Below are 21,515 nucleotides of genomic sequence, written 5' to 3' on the forward strand. Positions count from 1 at the left end.
AGATCTAAACAGGTTTTTTGGGCGTGACATTTGTTGCGTGTGCTTGAGAGCGTGAGATATTTATACTTAAAAATAAAAATAAATTTAAAAAGCGGAATCAATTTGTGGCGCTCGTTGTTGAATCTGTGACGCTGCGCCACACATTGGTCTATGTATGGAAAACACTGAGGTGACCCACTAGCATTCACTTGTCATTGACAAGTCACTATTCACTTCTTCTTTCCGGAACATAAAGAATATTAACCCCTCCACTCTCACCTCATCCTCCTCGACCTAGAGTGCAGCTTTTGACACCATCTGTCACACCACCCTCCTCAGCAGGCTTTTCTTCCCATTGGCATCACCCACACTCCCCTGGACTGGTTTAAATGCTACTTCTCTGGCCGCACTCAGTTCATTCAACTCAAGTCCCTCAAATCCACCCCCTCCCCCGTCACCTCAGGTGTGCCCCAGGGCTCTGTCCTGGGGCCCCTCCCTGGGCCTCCCCACCTCCTTCCCCTTGGCAATATCTTCCGCAAATTCAACATCCACTTCCACTGCTATGCCGATGACACCCAGCTCTAGCATCAATCGCCTCCGCCCCTCCTTACCCCCCACACTGCCGCCATCCTTGTCCACAGCCTCGTCACCTCCCGCCTGGACTATTGCAACTCTCTCCTCTCTGGCCTCCCTCAAAAATCACTCCATAAACTTCAACTGGTCCAGAACTCAGCTGCCCGCATTATAACAAGAACCCCCTCTATCCACCACATCACCCCTGTCCTCCAACAGCTCCACTGGCTCCCTGTTCAGTTCCGCATTCAATACAAGGTTCTCCTGGTAACATTCACCCCCTCCCGCTCTCTCAGATCCTCTTCAGCCATACACCTGTCTGTCCCCTCTGCCCGTCTCACCACCATGGGGAGCAGAGCATTCAGCCGCTCTCCCCCTCGCCTCTGGAACTCTCTACCACCCCTACTTAGAAACACTGACTCACTCCCCCATTTCAAATCACAACTCAAAACTCACCTGTTTAAAATTGCCTATTCTCTCTGATGTCAATTCCCTGTCCCAGCTTTTTTTTTGTAACAGTCCTTATTCTGTGTTTTATTTCTATTGTTGTGTTTTTTACTACTATTAATATTGATGTGTTTTCTTTTTTTATGTGTTTTTATCTACTTTATGTACGGTGACCTTGAGTGTCCAGAAAGGCGCCTTCTAAATAAAATGTATTATTATTATTATTATTGCCCACCTGGTAGTGTAACTAACTTGGCCAGTCGCTAAGCTACACTACAAAATAAACACTGTATTTTCACTGGTGCCTTGGTCTTCTGGGACCCAGGGCAGCTGCCTAGCTTGTCTAATTGCCACCTGTTGAAAAAAACCTGAATAAAAGATCAAATAATCCCTTGTTACACCCGACATCCCGTTCGGATTTCATATGCCTCCGTAGAACCCTAAACATGAGACTCAAGCGTAGATGCTTGTGTCCAGAAGGGGGGGGTCATTAAGGAGCAGATAGGGCATCCTGCTCTGCGATGCTTGGGATGAGGAGATCACGGAGCGAACCCAAAGCCCTAGCCACTACCATTGGAACTCACCCCACACAGTATGTCATGACACACATGTCATGTCATTGTACATGTCCGTTGACGGATGACGGAGGGCGTGTCTGATGTATGGGTAGGGTACACGATCTGATTGACAGACGGATCCGTCGCTGCCTGAAAAGTTGAACCTTTTTCAACTTTTTGACGCAGGCAACGGTGCCGACGGAACGGATTGACTCACAATGCAATTCGAGAGCGCCCCATGCAAAGTCAATGAGATCAGTCGACGGACATGTACAGTGTGAACGCGGCGTTAGATCCTGCCCCCCCCCCCCCCCCCCCCCATGTCATGGAACTGACTCCACAGTGTTTCCTTAGATCCTGCCCCTTTCCCCGGCTGGTGCCGGTCTGGCGGTCAGTCGTTAAAACGCCCGACCGCCTCTCATTACGCTGGCCGATCAGCAACAGGTCGTTCGTTAGCTTGGTAATCAATACCTGGTGGAGGGAGGGAGGCGTGGTTGAGGGGAGGGGGGGGGGGGTGCTGGCGATCGCACTGCAGACGCGAAGCCTGGCGTCGCCATGGCTACAGCGCCGGCATGACGGACAACTCCGTCGCTGTCCTTCCGCTGTCATCCAAGCTCTGTGACAGCCTAATTAAACATTGATCAGTCGCAGGCAGCTGTGATGGATTAGGGTGATTAGTGTGTGTGTGTGTGTGTGTGTGTGTGGGTCTGAGAACAGGACAGGTGGGCTGCTGGGGGTCATTCTCACATCCCCCCTGAATAGAGCACCGTCTCAGGGTGACGGTGCCACCACCACGGTTCGGTTCACTTTCGCTGTACAGCTTCCGTTGCCTTTTCAAAATGTCATTGAAAAGGCACACTGTCTCCCATGTTTGGTGTCCATCACCTTGCTGCTCCACCCACTGGCAGTGGGTGACTTCTGCTGACCAGAATGTCCTCTCCTACCTTCACCAAACGCGGGGGGCGTATAGGCAAGCACAATCTCATCCGCAGAGTTATGAAGCACCGGGGCTAGTCATCAACACCAATGCGTTGTTAGTCACTGACCCGGACCGTGGGTTAGCTTCTGCTAGCGCACATTTGAAGTGCTCTTGGGTGTTCCGCTGTGAACAGAACATACTTATGAGCGTCCTCCTCCTTCTCTCTGTGCTCTGCTGTCAGGCTTCAGCTCACAGTGAATACAACAACAACAACAACATGGCAGCCTAACTAATCCTTGTTTTTTGTTCCCTGCAGCAGCTCCTAACATGACTCTCTTTTCATCCCCATGTCCTGTGATGCTGGCCGGCCCTCCTTGGCCCTCTCCCCCTGGCTCTCCTCCTCCACCCAGGCCCTCCTCCTCCGCCAGCTTCTCCTCCAACGCCACTGCCAGGTAGGCACCACCCACCAGACAGCGCACCACCCTCCGCCCATGCCCTGCACATGAACCCTTTAACCCACACGGTCGTAACAGTCACAGGGTCGCTGAGAATGCTGCGATGCACTGGGGGTTAGGGTTGCTGGAATCAAGCTTTGTCTTGGCTCTAACATAGCAATACACATAGGTTAATGTGTGGTCATGGTGTGTGTTTTGTCTGTCCACTTCAGCCCTGCATGCACGCACACACACACACACACACACACACACACACACACACACACACACACACATACCGTGTGTGTGTGTCTGCGTGTTACAGCATCTGCCACCTTAGCCACCTGTTGTGCGGTGGCTGTAATGACCTCCCAGAGGAGCAGTCTAATATTGCCACTAATAACCAGAAACTTCCTCCACCCCCTTAACACCCACACTTCACCCCCTCCACCACCACCTCCTCCACCACCACCACCACCACCACCACCACCACCACCTACAGCCAATACTCAGTAGCCTGAGCTGTCCTCGTACAGTGTAGCCTAGTAGCTTGGCCTAGCTTAGCGTAGCACTTGGGCTCTATTCTGGTTCCCCCAACAGTCATTAAGGCTGGTGAATGCGGGTTTGTCCCTGGTACAAGAGAACGATGCAGGCGCTACTACCGTAGGCCATGGGTTCCGGTCTGACGCGGTTCCCAGACGGTAATGTTGTTCACACATCAAGGCGACAAGTAGAAAAGTACAAATGAACAACGCACTTCTCCACCACTCTGTATGAGTGGACCAGGTGAGATTGGATTGGAAGGAAGCAAAGTCGATCAAGTGTGTGTGTGTGTGTGTGCGTAAAAAGACGTACAGTGGTGGCTCTTTCACAGCACGTCAATAGCCTCCCCCTCCCTCTGCGGTTGCTTAGCAACGCGGAGAAACAGGAGCACCTTCACACAGTCCCCTGGACGGAGCCAGCAGCGCTCGATGCAAACGAGCAATCTCAGACCTCCTCTGATTCTCCCTCCCTCTCCTCCTTCTCTTCCTCCTCCAACTCTCTCCATCCATTCTTCCTCTCTCCTCCTTCTCTTCCTCCTCCAACTCTCTCCATCCATCCATTCCTCTCTCCTCCTTCTCTTCCTCCTCCAACTCTCTCCATCCATCCATCCATTCCTCCCCTCTCCTCCTTCTCTTCCTCCTCCAACTCTCTCCATCCATCCATTCTTCCTCTCCTCCTTCTCTTCCTCCTCCAACTCTCTCCATCCATCCATTCCTCCTCTCTCCTCCTTCTCTTCCTCCTCCAACTCTCTCCATCCATCCATTCCTCCTCTCTCCTCTGACTCTTCCTCCCTCCTCTCCCTCAGTCGCTTCTCCTCCTCCTCTCCTCACCTCAATGTGTCTCTTAAGCCCTCGCTCTCTCCCCCTCGACCCATGCTCCCCCGCCCTTTCTTCCTGTCTTTCTCCTCCGTCTCTCTAGTAGTGGTTCATCAGCACAGAGTCACTCCTCTTGTTCCTCCCTCGTCAGCCTAACTTCTTTGTCCTGCTCCGGAAAGTTCCAACGCGCACCCACCGATGAGTGACAGCTGTGCCAACGGGATTATTCACAGGTCACAGGAAAGCGGTTTTGACATTGATGGTTTTATCGAAACCCGTAGAACGGAACATGAAAGCGTGACTAATCCCTGCTCCATGTCCGAATCTTCATCTATATTGGAACACACAGCTACACCCCACGCTCCGAGGGAGACTTTGATGTCCCTGTGGGCGTCTCACTGGGGACACCTAGTGGTGGGATGGGGGAATTACACCCATGACACAATATGATGAAGCGAGATCAAATGTGTTTGTTTGTTTGTTTCTCTGTCTCTACAGTTGCCTTGACGATGACAGCACCAGTCTCAGGCAGCAGAAGTTGGAGAAACAGGTAGGAGATCAGTTTGGAGATAGTGGGCTATTCCTTCTCGTTTTTTTATCAAATGTAACTAACAATGAATTCAGACATACAGTAGACGTCATCCGGATTTTAGCCCTCAATGCGCTCACGAATGCCTGCAGGCTGGTAGACATTCTATATTAAAATCCAGAATCCAGTGTGGTGATACACCTTGGCACTGACTTGTCCACGGATGGCTACCACGGTACACAAGTGATACAGAGCACACGGCCTCGCGATATAAACACCCACCAAACCCGTGTCTCTCCAGCTCTGGTTCTGGAGCTTGTGTGGGGGCACTTGATCTGTATGTTAGGGGTCGCTGGAGACAGATCACTGACTCATGAGCTAATGAGCACCGCAAGACGAGCGAGGCCAGTCTAATGATTAGACAAGCACACGGAATCATTGCTACAAACAGGATCTTACATTAGCGCGCATCACACTAGTGATGTAGCTAAGGAGCGCAGTACTTCTGAGGAGGCCCCCTGCTGTCCGTTACATGCTTCTTTGAGGGGCCCTCAAAAGGAGGAGGCTCATACTGAGGTGAGACGGACAGGGGCCCACCTCATTACCGGCTTCCCGGCACGTGGGAGGGGTCACCATTTGTGACGTCACTTTGCCTCTACGGCCTCATTGATGTTTTCTTCAGACCGACTCATGGCAGAAATAATTAGAAAAAAAGACTAGCAGGATAAGTACCAGCACAACAAGTAAGACCGGGAGGTGAGATTAGGATCAACCGTCCCTCTTGTTTTTTTTTTGTCCACATTCTCGCCCAAACCCTCACCCGGCACCTCCCTTCCTCCGGGAGTCAGCCCTTCCCCTTCCTTCCCAGCCAGAGGGCAAACGGAGAGACGGTAGGAGCCCCGTAGCGCTGCGTCTGACCCAGAGAGGACGGCGGGCAGCGACAGCTCCCCACAGTGACCGAGAGAGGCTCGGCTAGGTACATGACACGGCTTCAAAGGGACGATTTGTGATTTATGATGTCGGCGCAGGCTGAAGTGTAGCCCTGCGTGTGCGCGCCATGCCCATGTGTGTGTGATGTGCACGTGTGTGTGTGTGTGATGGTGCACCCCCACTGTGTGAAGGTGCGGATGTTAGATTGAGATGAATCAGAGCTGCAACAACTGGTGGTTTCTTACTCTCTACTCGTTACACACACTCATGCACATGCACGCACACACACATCCATCATGTGTGTCACGGATTAGCTCAGACTTGGGCCCTGCAGCAATCAGAAATAGAAAAGCTATGAATAACTGAAATAATTATAAACATCCTTCGGATGTCAAAGGGTGACTTGACAAGGTCTTTAAACCTGACGCAGTCGTCTGGAAGGGTTTAGAAGAAGATGCATGAGAGGAATACAGCAGGAATTATTCTTGCTGTGAGGGCTCTCTCTCTCTCTCTCTCTCTCTCTCTCTCTCTCTCTCTCTCTCTCTCTCTCTCTCTCTCTCTCCTCTCTCCCTTATTACCACTGATTCCGTTTGCAAAGGACCCACTGCATGCAAGCCCCAGCGTGCGCACACACATCCACACACACACAGCGTCTGGAGAGAGAGAGAGAGAGAGAGAGAGAGAAGGGCGCGCTCTCTTGCTCGTGCGTTCGTGGAACTAAACCGATAACTAAAGTCTCCTCTTCTCTTCTATGAGTCACTTTTTTCTTTTTGAGAGACTCATTCATTCGACTCCACAGTGTGTGTTTCTGTGAGAGAGAGTGTGTGTGTTTCTGTGCGTGTGTGTGTGTGTGTGTGTGTGTGTGTGAGAGAGCGGCGGTCCGCCAGGGTTACTGTGCCGACTCAAAGATTGTCTGGACGCAGACCTCGACGCTCCTCGCCATCCGTAACTTTGTTCCCTCTCACTTCCCGTTTTCCCGCCGGGATCTCGTCACCTCGATGGAAAGGGTTGGTAGTGCCGCCGCCGCCGCCGCTGCGCCCCGAGCCCATCTGCGGACGGGACCGCTCGCTTTTTTTGCTTGTGCCCCTTTCTTTATGAATAGATGAATGTGTGGATGGATGGATGGAACGCTCTCGTGACTTATCGCTACTGTTTCTAGTGGTGAGCCTGGTTTCTTTGAATGCTGCTGAATTGTTTCCAGTAGCCGTGGACACAGGACATGGACGTGTGTGTCTTGAGTCTCATTCCGCCTGTCCGTCCATCTGTATCATCTGTGTGTCTGTCTGTATCATCTTTCTGTTTTTTATCATCCGTCTGTCTGTCTGTATCATCCGTCTGTCTGTCTGTATCATCTGTCTGTTTCTATCATCCGTCTGTCTGTATCATCTGTCTGTCTGTATCATCTGTCCGTCTGTCTCATCCGTCTGTCTGTCTGTCTGATCAGCCGCCTGTCTGTCTGTCTGTGTGTTTGTCTATCATCCGTGTGTCTTGTCTGTCTGTCTGATCAGCCGCCTGTCTGTCTGTCTGATCATCCGTCTGTCTGTGTGTTTGTCTACCATCCGTGTGTCTTGTCTGTCTGATCATCCATCTGTCTGTCTGTCCGTCTGTCTGTCCGGTTTACAGTCCCCCCCCCACCACCTCTCCTCTCCTCTCCTCTCCTCTCCTCTCCTCTCCTCTCATCCTCCGGGATGGCTCTCTGCACTTACCTCATCACCGCGGGCTCTCTCTGCCTTCCTTTGTGCCATTGTGCCACACCACAGGGTCTGAATGCGTGTTCCTAAAAGCGCCGCTTTTTCTTGGGAATATGTTCTTTGTGGCAGGAAGGAGAGGGAGAACCCACCGACTCCCCCCCCCCCCCCCGGCCTGGAAGTGGCATGTCCCTGGGGCTTACACAAATAAAGACCAGGGTGTGACAATAGGGCCGCTTCCTAAAGTAGAGCCTTTGGGTACGCAATCAAGGCGCAGAGACACAACATACAGGGGGTGGTCTCGCTGCAAGACCCCCTTGCTTCTAAACAGTGCATTTGTATTTGATTATTTTTGTATTTCACAATATAAACAGTATAGTAGTAAAACATAAATATATTTGAATGGTATGTTTATACAAAGCATGTTTCAATAGTCACACGCAAAACACTGTCAACAAACTCTTGGCTCCGTGGGGTTTTCCAACTATTTCATAGGCAAGACCTCGTTCCAAACAGGACCTTGTTATGATTCATATTGAACAGTATAGTGTTCGAGATCCAACAGAGTATTCATAAACACACTTTTAGTGTAGAATGTCGAGTTTGCCAACCTTCGACACAATAACGTCAGTTTCTTGATCCACTTGTTACCCAACACATGCAAGTATTAAACCAATGCATGTCTTTTCATCATCTTGTTGACTCCTCCTGAAGCATTTCTTTAATACATCTGTGTCGAGTATCTTATTTTACCGGAATCTCTTCTGCCGATTTAACATGGTTGCGATTAGGGGCTGCACGATATTTTCATTTTTTTAATCTAAACCGCAATACCCGCTTGTGCGATATTCTTATCACCGTGCGATATAATATATATCTATATTTTATATTTTATATTTGCAGAGAACCACCAATCACTGATCATGTTGATCAGTTTATGATCAGACAACCACGACAGCCCCCGCTAGTCGTAGAACAAAACTTAAAACAGAGCCAGCAAAAAGAAGATTTAATTCCAAAGAGAACAACAACTTCAGTTGTATGGAATTATTTTGGTTACAGAAAAGACAACGTTGACCATAAACGGGTACTTTGTCTAGAGTGCCTTGCAATTGTTCCCACAACAATGTGCAACACGACTCATTTATTTTCCCATTAAATTTTCCACCATTAAGTTCTGTATAACGAGTTTATAATAGTACAAAATCACCCCAATCATTATGCAATGATCAAGAAATATATCCGATTTCTTTTTAATCTATTTTAATCTATTTTCTATTTTAATTTTTTGCTATTTTTCTTCATATTGTAATACGTGTCGCAGAAGGACAAAATTCACAACACGATTTTTTCCTGCAGCCCTAGTTGTGTGTACACAGACACATACACACGTGTGTGTGTGTGTGTGTGTGTGTGTGTGTGTGTGTGTGTGTGTGTGTGTGTGTGTGTGTGTGTGTGTGTGTGAGCCCAATGACCGTGAGGAGTCCTGAAACTGATCCAGTCCGCTTGGCCAGGCCATCTTGTTGTCCAGCCAGGGTGACAACGAATGCACTTACGCAATCCAAGGTGGGGGGCTGCTCTGGCTGGCTCAAAGAGACTGTTCCTCTGGCCCCAGATACGTACCAATTAGAGGATACTTTGGGCCGGAGAGAAAGACACCAGAGGGGTCCTAATCAAAGGCTGCTTAGCTCGGACCAGAAAGACCACCTGTAGATTGAAATGGCGCCCATTTTCCCCCCCGCGCTACTCATTCACCATAACAACAGCTGTGGGCGGCTGCAATCGCGGGGTGTGTGATTGACACGAAACTCACGGCAGGGCCACTCTCTTCTCTGACATCATCAGAGCAGGGTGTTGTTTCCGTGGAAACCACCACCCCCCCCCCCCCCCCCCCCAGCCTTCCCCCCCCCATGAACCACACTTTGTGTTGTGTTGTTGCACCCACAAGGTCTTGCTTTACCTCTCTCTACCACTCTCTCTCTCTCTCTCTCTCTCTCTCTCTCTCTCTCTCTGGAGGGGGTGGGGTGTAGGTGTGCGTTCACACAGCTCAATGAGGACGACCTTTGTCGTCATCAGGGCGCTGATTGTTGAGAGGCTTTTGTTGCTCTTTTCTTTTCTCTGTGGGGTTTATCGGAGATCGGCGCTCCCAGTAATGGTGGCGTTTACGGTACGAGCATCCACGAGCATGTCCACATGCTCACATGGTCCGCATGTGCGGTCCATGTGCCGCACACGCGCACACACACACACACACACACACACACACACACACACGATAGGAAATTGATTGACTTGACTTGATTGGGGGTTTGGATCCAGAACCCTTTCTCCTGGGGATTCAAACACCCTGATATCCACCCTGACTAATCCTGCCCCCTGATAGGTTGGATAACTGCCGTTGCTTCTATTCGTGTCGTCAACAAAATTGCTGACGACGACAAGTAGTTGCAGTTGTCACCGCGTGTCAGCCAAGACCTCTGCTCTGACGCGGTCAACCAGTGCCGTGGCCCGTCTGCTCCCGCGAGCTCCCGCTAGCTCCCATTATTAACCTGGCCCTCCCTTAACCCTGCACCCCCCTCCCAACCAGAGGGCGCTGCTGGAGCAGAAGCAGCGGAGGAAGCGGCAGGAGCCCCTGATGGTGCAGCCCAACCAGGAGGCCCAGCCGCGGCGCTCCAGCCGGCCGCGGCGTGGAGAGGAGCAGGCCCCGCTGGTGGACCCTCGGCTCGCCGTCACCGCCGACGCCATCCTGGAAGGTGAGGGCCGAGGCGTTTTTTTTTCTTCTTCCCGCCTACTGAATACCCATGATGCAATGTAAAGCGAGCTTCGCCCTTAGCCGCGATCCGGCGGGGTCTTGAACAGGGAGACGTCTTCACGCGTTTTAAGACGGTCGAGACGCGGCCGATGGACGTCACGGCGGTCGACGTCTGGTGCGTTGTCAGAAGTGTACCGCGTGGTGTTCACCATCCGGGGATTAGTGAAACGAGGGGAAACAGCGAGCCACCTCAAAACAGAGCCCGAATGCACCCCACAGCAAAACACCACTTCTGTAGCGGTTCGGAAAGATGCGAAAGACACCTCATGTAGTCACCAGTATAGCCAGTATCAATAACCCCCTCCCCACCCCCTTCGGCGTGCTAGGCATCGACGGACCCGCCGCCTTCCTCGGCCCCGAGGCCCCGGACCTGGGCTCCAAGATCCAGGTGCTGTCAGTGGGCCCGCCGCGGACCACCACCCAGTCCCCGCCCGCGTCCCGGCAGCAGCAGCAGCACCACCACCACCACACCCACACGCGCCACCCCACCGCCGCCGCCGCCGCCTCCACCACCACCGCCACTGCCTCCACCCCCGGTCAGTCGCGGTCCCCGCCAGGGGAGGAGGCCGAGCGGGACGGGGACACGGTGTCGCTGCTGGAGCCCAAGACGGACCTCCATGAGCTGCTGCAGAAGAGAGGTGAGGGCCCCGGTGGGGGTTAGCCGCGATGGCATCTTAGCCGCGTCAGCGTCTTAGCATTCAGGCTTCTGCTCGGGCCCTAGAGTCTCCCTCTGAAACGAGGGGTCTCCGTTGAGATGTTTGAGGGCCAGATCTCTAGATTTAGGGTTAGTTTTACTGATACACACACAAATACACACACACACACACACACACACACACACACACACACACACACACACACACACACACACTCACACACACCTGAGTTTCATCTCAGCCCAGTGTGAAAGGCAGAGTCACTTCACGCCCTTTTGACACTGCCAATGTAGACACACGCACACACGCACGCAATACACACCCTGCTGTGTGAATCCTGAAGAGACCCGATCCCGCTCCTCTGTGTGTCGTTGCCGTTGGCCCCGGCAACCGTGTGTCCCACTCTGGGGCGGCTTGACAACCAACCCCCCCCCCCCCGGAGGTGTCACACGTCACATGACCCTGGAGAAGAGGGAGTAGGTTGGGGGGCGGCGGGGGAGGGGGGCGGGACTTCAAAGCATCAATGTGTCTCTTAAATTATTTAGGAGTTGATGATTCTGACTTGATTATATATATTTAATATATTATATGCCCTAAAGTTTGATATATAAGAGGGAGTTTAACTCCAGTCCAAGGAGAATCCATACAAATGCCTTTTCGATTGACGAGTAATTCTGTGACCACACCCAGTCCACCCCCCCCCCCCCCCCCCCCCTAACGACGTCACGCACGCCGTCGCCCCCGGCAACGGAAGAGGAGACGGGCGGCGGCCGCGTTTGGCCCGGTGTCACTCGTCCCTTCCGTCGCCCCGGAAACCGCCTCTTTTAATAATGCAGGGCTGTCCCCGCCGGCCGCTCCGCCGCCCGTCGCCGGGGTTACGGCAGGTATTTTGGGTATGGAGGAAACGTGTTTAACGACCGCGTCATCCATTACAATGCCGGGCTATTTATAGACAAGAGGGGGGGGCAGGTGGATCATACTTCCTGTGTAATGAGATTCTTAATAAGCTGGGGGGGGGGGGGGGGCGGGGGGTTGGGGAGGAGAGGATAGGAGAGGTTGGTGGTTAGGCCCAGGGGTTCTATGCCTTTATATGAGAGGCTAACATAGGCTGACATTTCCCCATTCTAACTCACAGTGAGGCTCCTGCAGGGCTACTTAAGCTCGCGTTTTTTGTGTCTTTAGTTTGGCTCTTCCTCTCCAGGGTGGACCGCCTCTGAGCAGCCTGGTTATGGCTGAACGATTGATCGCTAATGATCAGGGACGACTCAGGATAGGCGGACCACGAGTGGCGCTCGCGTGGCCAGAGTCCAGCGTCCATTTTGTCTGGACCTCGTCTGTTCGTCGTACTCTCAAAGAAAGACAAAGGATCTGATCACTACAGACTTTGTAGTGTGGGTCGTGACGCCGCCGCGACGTGAAAGCCTTTGAACCTCGACCCCTTTGACCCCCCCCAACCCCCCCCCCCCCCCCCCCCCAACCCCCCTAGGTCTGTCAGGCAGCATGAAGTACGACGAGGAGCCCAGTGACGAAGACGACGACCACAACGCGGAGCCGGAGGCCGAGCGCACGCGCTCCCTGACCCCCAACGCCGACGCCACCAGGCCCGCCTCCGCCTCCAGCGTCAAGTCCAGCTCCGTACGTACCGAGCACCCCCCAACCCCACCTTCACACCCCCCAACCCCACCTTCACACCCCCCAACCCCACCTTCACACCCCCCAACCCCACCTTCAGACCCCCCAACCCCACCTTCACACCCCCCAACCCCACCTTCAGACCCCCCAACCCCACCTTCACACCCCCCAACCCCACCTTCACACCCCCAGGAGCCCGTGATAAAATGAAAATGATAAGCTTATTATTTTTAAATACATTTGATTTAAAATAATAAGGTTATCATTTTTTTATATATATATTTTTCAATAATAAGCTTATTATTTTTTATATATATATATTTTTTAATAATAAGCTTATTATTTTAAACACTAAATTCTATCATTCAAAATAATACGCTTAGAATAAGAGAATTAAAAGCCATGGAACCAAAACAAGGTGTCGAGGTGGGCCGGTTCTGTCCGTCAGTGGTTCTCACCCCGTGTCCGTGTCTCCTGTCCCCCCCCCCCCCCCCCCCCGTAGGAGCCTCTCTCGTCGGGCTCGCCCACGGCCGACGGCCCCCCCGTGGAGGTGGACGACCTGGAGGAGTTTGTGGTGCGGCCGGCGCCGCGCGGCGTCATCGTCAAGTGCCGCATCACGCGCGACAAGAAGGGCATGGACCGCGGCCTCTACCCCACCTACTTCATGCACCTGGAGAGGGAGGACGGGCGACGGGTGAGAGACACAGAGAGACAGAGAGACAGAGAGAGAGAGAGAGAGAGAGAGTGCGAGCGAGCCACAGAAGACAAGTGCTGACCCAGCGCCGATGTTTCTGCCGCCAGGTGTTCCTGTTGGCCGGCAGGAAGAGGAAGAAGAGCAAGACGTCCAACTACCTGATCTCCGTAGACGCCACCGACCTGTCGCGAGAGGGGGAGAGCTTCATGGGGAAACTACGGTAACGGGGGGTCCCTCCACCCACTTCCACCCTCCTCCGCCCCACCTCGTTCCCCTAACTGTGGGTTCACACCAAAAGCGGTGCGAACCGAATCACAGGTAGTCTCAAGGGATGACACCCCCTAACCCTGAACCCTCTAAAGGGGAAGGGAAGGGACCTCCCCACCCCCCCCCCCCCCCCCTAAACCCAGAGGGCGGACACCTTGAGAAGGACCACAGAAGAGGGGTCCCTTGTTCGAAGGTAGTTTTAGGGCCAAATGGGCAGATGTATAAAAGGCAGTGCGACACAAAAGGACAAAATGAAGGTCAAGTATGTTTCATGGTGTGTGGTGACTCACTGAGAGCTTCATTACAAAACACACACCACTGAGTGTGTATGCTTGGCTGATCACACTCATGGCATGAGATCCCCCCCCCCCCCCCCCCCCCCCCTTTAACACCAAAGCTGGCGATCTCCCCCCCCCAACACCCGTCAATAGAATGACACGTTGTGCTGCTGAACGGTGGCTCTGAACACAGTGTCTTTCCCCCCTCCCCCCCCCTCCCCCCGGGGCCTCAGGTCCAACATGATGGGCACCAAGTTCACCGTGTACGACAGCGGCACCAACCCGGGCAAGGCCCCCGGCGCCCTGCTGGAGGAGAGCAACACGCGCCAGGAGCTGGCCGCCGTCTGCTACGTGAGTGGTGGGCCTCCCTTCAGTCTTAACTTCTTTAGTCGGCAGGTTCAACGTCGCCATCAGTGAAGACGGCTCCGCCCCGAAAATATGTTTTTTAGAGTTTTGTTTGAATCAAAAGTCTTGGTCTTGGTTCCTCTCCTGTGCTGATGAGAGTGTTAAGATGGCTGCCGAGACACCATGCTCATGAAGATCCTCAGAGAGCAAACAATTGTAATTTGAGAACAAACAATTACAAAATATTGGCTGAGCTCCAATAATATCAACATTTCGACGAGCATATAAAGCAGCATTAAATCTGAGGAACAAGGATGCCTAAGAAGCAAACAAACACATACAAAGACTGCCAAACGACCAACTCGGCGTCTGAGGAGGAAAATGTGGAAGGATTTACTCAAATTCTGAGAGAAATCAGAGAGTTCCGCCACGAAACAACTCGCAATTTCGAAGTGGTGAAGAAGGACATAAGCGAGATAAAGAAAAAAATCAAAGAGCTGGATAGTAGGATGGAAGAAGCGGAGTCCAGGATTGCGGCGAAGGAGGACCAGGAAATCATGTTGTCGAAGGTACTGATTCATACTCTACGTGTTCAGAAAGATTTGATGGAAAGATGTGAAGATTCTGAGGGCCGATCGCGAAGAAAGAATCTGAGAATCTATGCAGTACCTGAAAAGTTAGAGGGAAGCGACATGATTGGGTTTGTGGAAAAAGTATTACGCCACACGCTGAAAATTGAGGGGGAAATACCCATTGAAAGAGCGCACCGCTCTGGACAGCTGATCCAGCGCAATAACAACAAACCCAGGTCTATTCTAGTGCGTTTTCAAAGCTACAATACGAGGCAGAGGGTGCTCAGTGCCGCCTGGGCAAAGAAAGAGATTAAACTGGAAGATAACACCCGCATCTACTTTGACGAAGATTTCACTAACAAAGTGTTCCAGGAGAGAGCAAAGTACAGGGATGTCAGAAAACAACTGAAGGAGAGAGGGATAAAGGCGCGTGTGCTATTTCCAGCAAGGCTGAAGATAACAGAGGCTGGAGGAAAAGTGAGAGTGTTTCGCGACCCCCGACACGCAGCGGAGGGGCTCCGCGACTATGGAGTTGCCATGGAGATGACGCCCAGAGAGCCCGACTTGGAGTCCATGCTGAAGGCTTCCGGGTGGGAGACTGCGCCCAGCAGGAGAGCAAACCCGGCAAAGGAAATGCTGTCTGGGGTAAAGACATTATTGGATGCTATCAAAAAGCATGAAGACGGCGACGAAGAAGAGGAGGAAGAGGAGGAAGAGGAGGCGCGAGGGAAAACGAAGAGGAGTCGAAGAGGAGACACCAGAAAGTGACTTTATGAAAAAGGTATGGACTGATAGACAACATAAAGACAAGGACAGTGGACTGGGGATTCCCTGTGTAAAAATAGTCACCATGAAATTTTGTTGGTTGTTGTTGTTTTTTTGCTGTATTCAGTTCCCTGTCTTAAATGACTGAGTTCTTAGAGAATCGAACATTTACGGGATCTGACTGCAAAGTGTATGATTTTGAATATCAGGTAGACCCGGAGAGTCACGTGTTTAATAATATCATTGACACTTGTAAATATTATTCAGATGATGAGCTCAATGCTAAAATTGTAATGGACAATACATTTTCGTTAATTCATTTTAATTCAAGAAGCATGTATGCAAACTTTACTAAAATTAAAGAGTATCTGAATAAATTAAAAGGAAAATTTAAGGTGATTGCATTATCAGAGACATGGATAAAGAAAGAGAGAGGCACTGAGTTTCATCTTGATGGCTATGAGTTACACTACATAAATAGAGAAAATAAAATCGGAGGGGGAGTGGCTTTTTTTGTTGACAGAGACTTGAGGTGCAGAGTAATTCAAAATATGACAATTGTTAAAGAAAATCTAATGGAATGTATAACTGTGGAAATTGAGTTAGAACAGAGCAGAAACATTGTGGTTACTTGTGTATACAGAACCCCAGGGTCAAATGTAGAAACGTTTGTAGATAGTCTAGAAGAGATAATAAGTAGAGTGAATGAAAACAAGACATACATGATCTGTGGAGATGTGAACATTGATCTACTCTGTGCAGCAAAACATAAAGCAACATCAGATTTTTTGGACACTCTATTCAGTAGAGGTTTCCACCCCCTAATCACAAAGCCTAGTAGAATTACATCATCTAGTGCTACTCTGATTGACAATATATTTCTGAATGTCACGGAGAATAATATCACTTGTGGGTTAGTAATAAATGACATCAGCGATCATTTACCAGTGTTTGTAATATATGATTGTCACATAAAGAGTAAGGTAAAGGAAAACTGTTATAGATATGCAAGGGTAAGATCAGAGGAAGCAATACTTAAGTTTAGAAATGATTTGTTAAATGAGGAATGGAATGAGGTTTATACAGAGGGAGTAAACGATGCATATGATTCTTTTTTAAAATGTTTCATAACACATTACGATAAACATTGTCCGATAATTCAACTTAAGCACAAAGGTAGTAACAACAAAAAACCTTGGATTACCAAGGGCTTACAAAATGCTTGTAAAAAGAAAAATACACTGTATAGAGACTTTATTAAATTTAGAACAAACAATGCTGAAAATAAGTATAAGAGGTATAAAAATAAGTTAACAACAATAATGAGGCAGGCCAAAAGGGAGTATTATAATAAAATACTAAAAGAAAATAAAGATAATTTGAAAGGAACATGGAGGATCCTGAATGAGGTAATGAGGAACAAAACAGCTCCAACAGCTATGCCAAATTATTTTATTAATGAGAATCGAGAAATTAAAGACATGAATCAAGTTGCCAATGAATTTAACTCTTTTTTTGTAAATATTGGGCCAAATTTAGCTAACACAATCTCAACACAAAATCAACAATTCGTGGGAAAAGAAAAAATGGGAAGCAAGGTGCTACAGTCAATGTACCTAGATGGGGTGAGTGAGAATGAAATAATATCGATCATAACCAAAACAAAGAGTAAGACATCAACAGACAGTGATGGGATAGACATGTGTATAGTGAAAAAAACTATTGATTGTATAATTAAACCTTTAAGTTACATATTTAATCTTTCTTTAAGTACGGGTGTTTTTCCAGAGAGGATGAAAACGGCAAAGGTTATTCCTTTATTTAAGTCAGACGACAGACATGAATTTAATAACTATAGACCAGTGTCAATGCTCTCACAATTTTCAAAAGTGCTTGAAAAACTGTTTGTTCAGAAGTTAGACATATTTCTTGAAAAGAATCACTTGCTGAGTGAGAGTCAGTATGGGTTTCGAACCAACCGATCTACAGCAATGGCACTAACGAAAATAACGGAAGAAATAACAACGGCATTAGATAACAAAAAATATACAGTTGGGGTTTTTATTGATTTAAAAAAGGCGTTCGATACAATAAATCATGAAATTTTAATTTCTAAATTACAGAATTATGGTGTGAGAGGAATTGCCTTGGACTGGTTAAGTAGTTATTTACAAAATAGAAAACAATATGTTCAGATAGAGGGTTACAAATCAGAATGTATGAGGACAGTATGTGGAGTCCCACAAGGATCCGTTTTGGGACCTAAACTTTTTATTTTATATATTAATGATATTTGTGATGTTTCAAAGATTCTACAGTTTGTTTTGTTTGCTGATGATACTAATTTTTTTTGTTCTGGGGATGATTTGGGGATTATTGCAGAAAACATTACTAATGAAATGGTTAAACTTAAGAGATGGTTTGATGAAAACAAGCTTTTGCTAAATTTGAAAAAAACTAAATTTATGGTTTTTACAAATCGAAAAAAGGATGAAATTGAACTTTCATTTGCAGGAGAGAGTGTTGAAAGAGTGTCTGTATTTAGGTTTTTGGGTGTTATCCTGGACGACAAGTTGTCATGGAAAAACCATATAGCATATGTAAAAGCCAAGGTGGCAAAGAGTATCTATATTTTGAATAAGGTTAAGTTTGTCTTGGACACTAACACACTAAGAATTCTGTACTGTACATTTATTTTGCCATATTTTAATTATTGTGTGGAGGTGTGGGGCAACACTTATGTAAGTAACATCACTCCTCTGATTCTGCTACAAAAAAGAGCAGTAAGAGTAATCCACAAGGCAGGTAATAGTGATCCCTCAAATAGATTTTTTATTTCAGCAGGTTTGTTGAAAATGGTTGATATAATAGAATTACAGACCCTAAAAATAATGTTTAAAGCAAAGAACAGATCATTACCAGAACAATTACAAAGCTTGTTTAAACTGGAGGAAGGGGACAACAGACTGAAGCTTGACTTTAAACATACATTTGCAAGGTTGAGCTTAAAACAAAGGTGTATTTCTGTTACAGGTGTAAAAGTATGGCATTCACAAAGCAAGGAATTGAAAAGTTGTACAAGTATGTCTCAGTTTAAGAAAATGTTTAAAAAAGAAAAGATAAGTATTTACAAAAAAGAAGAAGGAGAAAGAGAAAAAGAAGGGAAAAAAGAAAAAGATAGATAGACGAGTGGTGTTAACCGTTATTTTGTTTGTTTGTTTTGTTTTTTTGTCATTGCTATGTTTCATTACCTTTAATATTTTGAAACAGAGAATAATATTGGTGTTGAAGTAAGCCATTTAAATTTAAATTTGTAACAACAGAGAGGGGCAGGTATTATAAGTTTTTTCTTCATCCTGCTCCTTTTCATTCATGGTGAAAATGTGTACACTATGTATATGTGCAACTATGTGAGAACCATGAATGAAATAAATCAAAAATGAAATGAAATGAAATGAAATGAAATGAGAGTGCTTCATGGTGTGTGTGTGTGTGTGTGTGTGTGCGTGTGTGTGTGTGTGTGTGTGTGTGCGTGTGTGTGTGTGTGTGTGTGTGTGTGTGTGTGTGTGTGTGTGTGTGCGTGTGCGTGTGTGTGCGCGTCCCGCCCTGCAGGAGACCAACGTCCTGGGCTTCAAGGGTCCGAGGAAGATGACGGTGATCATCCCCGGCATGAACATGAACTTTGAGCGCGTGCCCGTGCGCCCAAGCAGCGTGAGCATTCACTCACTCAGTGCAGGGAAATGACCACGTGTTGGACCGTGTGTGTGTGTGTGTGTGTGTGTGTGTGTGACCGCGTGTGTGACCGTGTGTGTGTTGGACTGAGCGTGTGTTTGAGTTTGTTTGAGTGTGTTGAACCGTGTGTGTTGGACCTTGTGTGTTTGAGTGTGTGTTGGACCTTGTGTGTTTGAGTGTGTTGGACCGTGTGTTTGAGTGTGTGTTTGAGTGTGTGTCTGAGTGTGTGTTGGGCCGTGTGTTTTGTGTGTTTGAGTGTGTGTCTGAGTGTGTGTCTGAGTGTGTGTTGGACCGTGTGTGTGTGGACTCTCATCAAACAGGCATGCGTGTCAAAAGGTCACATCACTGTTCAAAAGCAGTATTTTTTATTGAGCGTTACTGTGATAAATGTATCATTGTTCGTATGATTCATATGAACAACGTCATTCTTACGCTCAGAGTGAACTTGATAAGCGCGTCGTGGTGCGGTGGTCGCGCGCCGCTCAGCGTGAACGTGCTAAAGAGGCGCTGGCGTCCCCACAGGAGCAGGAGAGCCTGCTGAGCAAGTGGCAGAACCGATGTCTGGAGAACCTGATCGAGCTGCACAACAAGGCGCCCGTCTGGAACGACGACACGCAGTCCTACGTGCTCAACTTCCACGGCCGCGTCACCCAGGCCTCCGTCAAGAACTTCCAGATCGTCCACGACAACGACCGTGAGGCCCCACTTCCTGCCCACACCCGCCGGCCGTACATACAGAGGGAACACCACCCGCCGGCCATACATACATATACTGTATACGTGTGTGTGTGTGTGTGTGTGTGTGTGTGTGTGTGTGTGTACTCAATGCTTTCATAGCAAAGAAAATTATACCATTATACCATTATAAAATAAATCTTATAATATCTTATAATGTATTATATGATATATAATACATTGTACACGTACATATTACCGGAAACACACACACACACACACACACACACACACACACACACGTAGGCGTGGAAAGAGCCGTTTCCTCTAAAGAAGTGTGTTAAGATAGCACCCCTGACCACACGAGCTAGCCTCCACGGTAACGGTGACACTCTTACGGTCACGTATTGTGTGTAGTTCCTCCTCACCGTGTTTCTGCCGTGTATAAACACGCCGTGTGTCTCTCTGTCTCCCCCCCCCCGGTGGCCACTGCAGCCGACTACATCGTGATGCAGTTCGGCCGCGTGGCGGAGGACATCTTCACGCTGGACTTCAACTACCCCATGTGTGCCCTGCAGGCCTTTGCCATCGGCCTGTCGAGCTTCGACAGCAAGCTGGCCTGCGAGTGACCACCACCACCACCACCGCTGCCGCCGCCACCGCAGCTCCCAAAGCCTGCTGTAGAGTAAACACCGTCTAACAGTCTAACGCAGGAACGCTGGTTTCATAACGTGTGTGTGTGTGTGAGACAATGAGAGTCTGAGTGTGCGTGTGCTTGTGTGTGTGTGTGTGTGTGTGTGGCCACAGGCCATTGCTCGTCAGCGGTCCATTGCGCGTCCAAGGACCCCCCCCCCGTGCAGTGGGGGGTCCGTGCAGTCCCGCGCAGACACGGACGGATGACGAAACGTACGTCACGCGCACGTTAAAAGTATGAATCCGACTTCACTCCACATTATGAGGTTTAAAAAAAGTATATAGGCCTGTTTATATATATATAAATATATGTATAAATATATTCTTTTCCGTGTCTTAGTGAACCAGTGTTTTTGCCTTGGGGTTTTTTTTTTGTATGATGTGATATCGTGATTTGCTTTTGTTATACAAAATTGAAATCGTAATGAAACTACAGAGCGAGTTGCACATTGAACTAGTCAGGGGAGGGGCTGGTCTGGTTTTAGTCCCGTAACACGTCAGTCGCGAGATGGCGTCCGAAAGCCCCAATCTAAAATGAGGAGGAATCGACGTAATGCTCGACGTGTTTGGGATGGGTTGAAAAATTGATGCATTTTTCGGGTGCATCTACATTTACTCCCAACATGTGGATCTTTAGCCCTGACCTGGTTCAAACTCCTGAATGAATCACGATTATGAATTACTGTTAACACTTGTGCCTGACATTTCCGTTTTCTTTTTTTGCTTTTTTGAAAAAACGCTACAGTTTGTACAAACTATTTAAATAAATATGGCATTAATAAGGCATAACAATTCTGACGTATTGAAAAAGTCATTTTTAAAAAAACCTTGGTTGTATCTTAATAAATACGTATGTGTCACTGAATACCTGCTTTTTATTCAGACTAACACCACAAACAGGAACATACTGTTTGTCTAACAATCTGTCGCTCCGTTATGACGACTGAGGCTCACGGTGGCGACGTAAACCTGCCCTGGAT

The 21,515-nt window shown here is 48.7% G+C and overlaps 1 protein-coding gene across 2 annotated transcripts in view; it reads left to right on the plus strand.

The window, feature by feature from the left end:
- The window catches only part of tulp3 (TUB like protein 3), a 27,638-nt gene extending 6,238 nt beyond the window's left edge, over positions 1-21,400 (plus strand). The window contains exons 2-12 of one of the 2 annotated variants that reach the window (XM_084482990.1): positions 2,886-2,927; positions 4,766-4,817; positions 10,002-10,167; positions 10,553-10,864; positions 12,369-12,517; positions 13,017-13,208; positions 13,316-13,428; positions 13,987-14,104; positions 19,048-19,146; positions 19,690-19,861; positions 20,338-21,400. In XM_084482990.1, the coding sequence (XP_084339116.1) occupies positions 2,886-2,927; positions 4,766-4,817; positions 10,002-10,167; positions 10,553-10,864; positions 12,369-12,517; positions 13,017-13,208; positions 13,316-13,428; positions 13,987-14,104; positions 19,048-19,146; positions 19,690-19,861; positions 20,338-20,471 (1,549 nt within the window). In that variant the 3' untranslated portion in view covers positions 20,472-21,400. Of the gene's footprint in view, positions 1-2,885; positions 2,928-4,765; positions 4,818-6,598; positions 6,734-10,001; positions 10,168-10,552; positions 10,865-12,368; positions 12,518-13,016; positions 13,209-13,315; positions 13,429-13,986; positions 14,105-19,047; positions 19,147-19,689; positions 19,862-20,337 lie in introns of those variants that run through there. The other variant, XM_084482991.1, reaches the window with a different exon arrangement.
- Positions 21,401-21,515: the final 115 nt, after the last annotated feature.

This window comes from Micromesistius poutassou (genome assembly GCF_964030765.1).
Source record: "Micromesistius poutassou genome assembly, chromosome: 18".
NCBI lineage: Eukaryota > Metazoa > Chordata > Actinopteri > Gadiformes > Gadidae > Micromesistius > Micromesistius poutassou.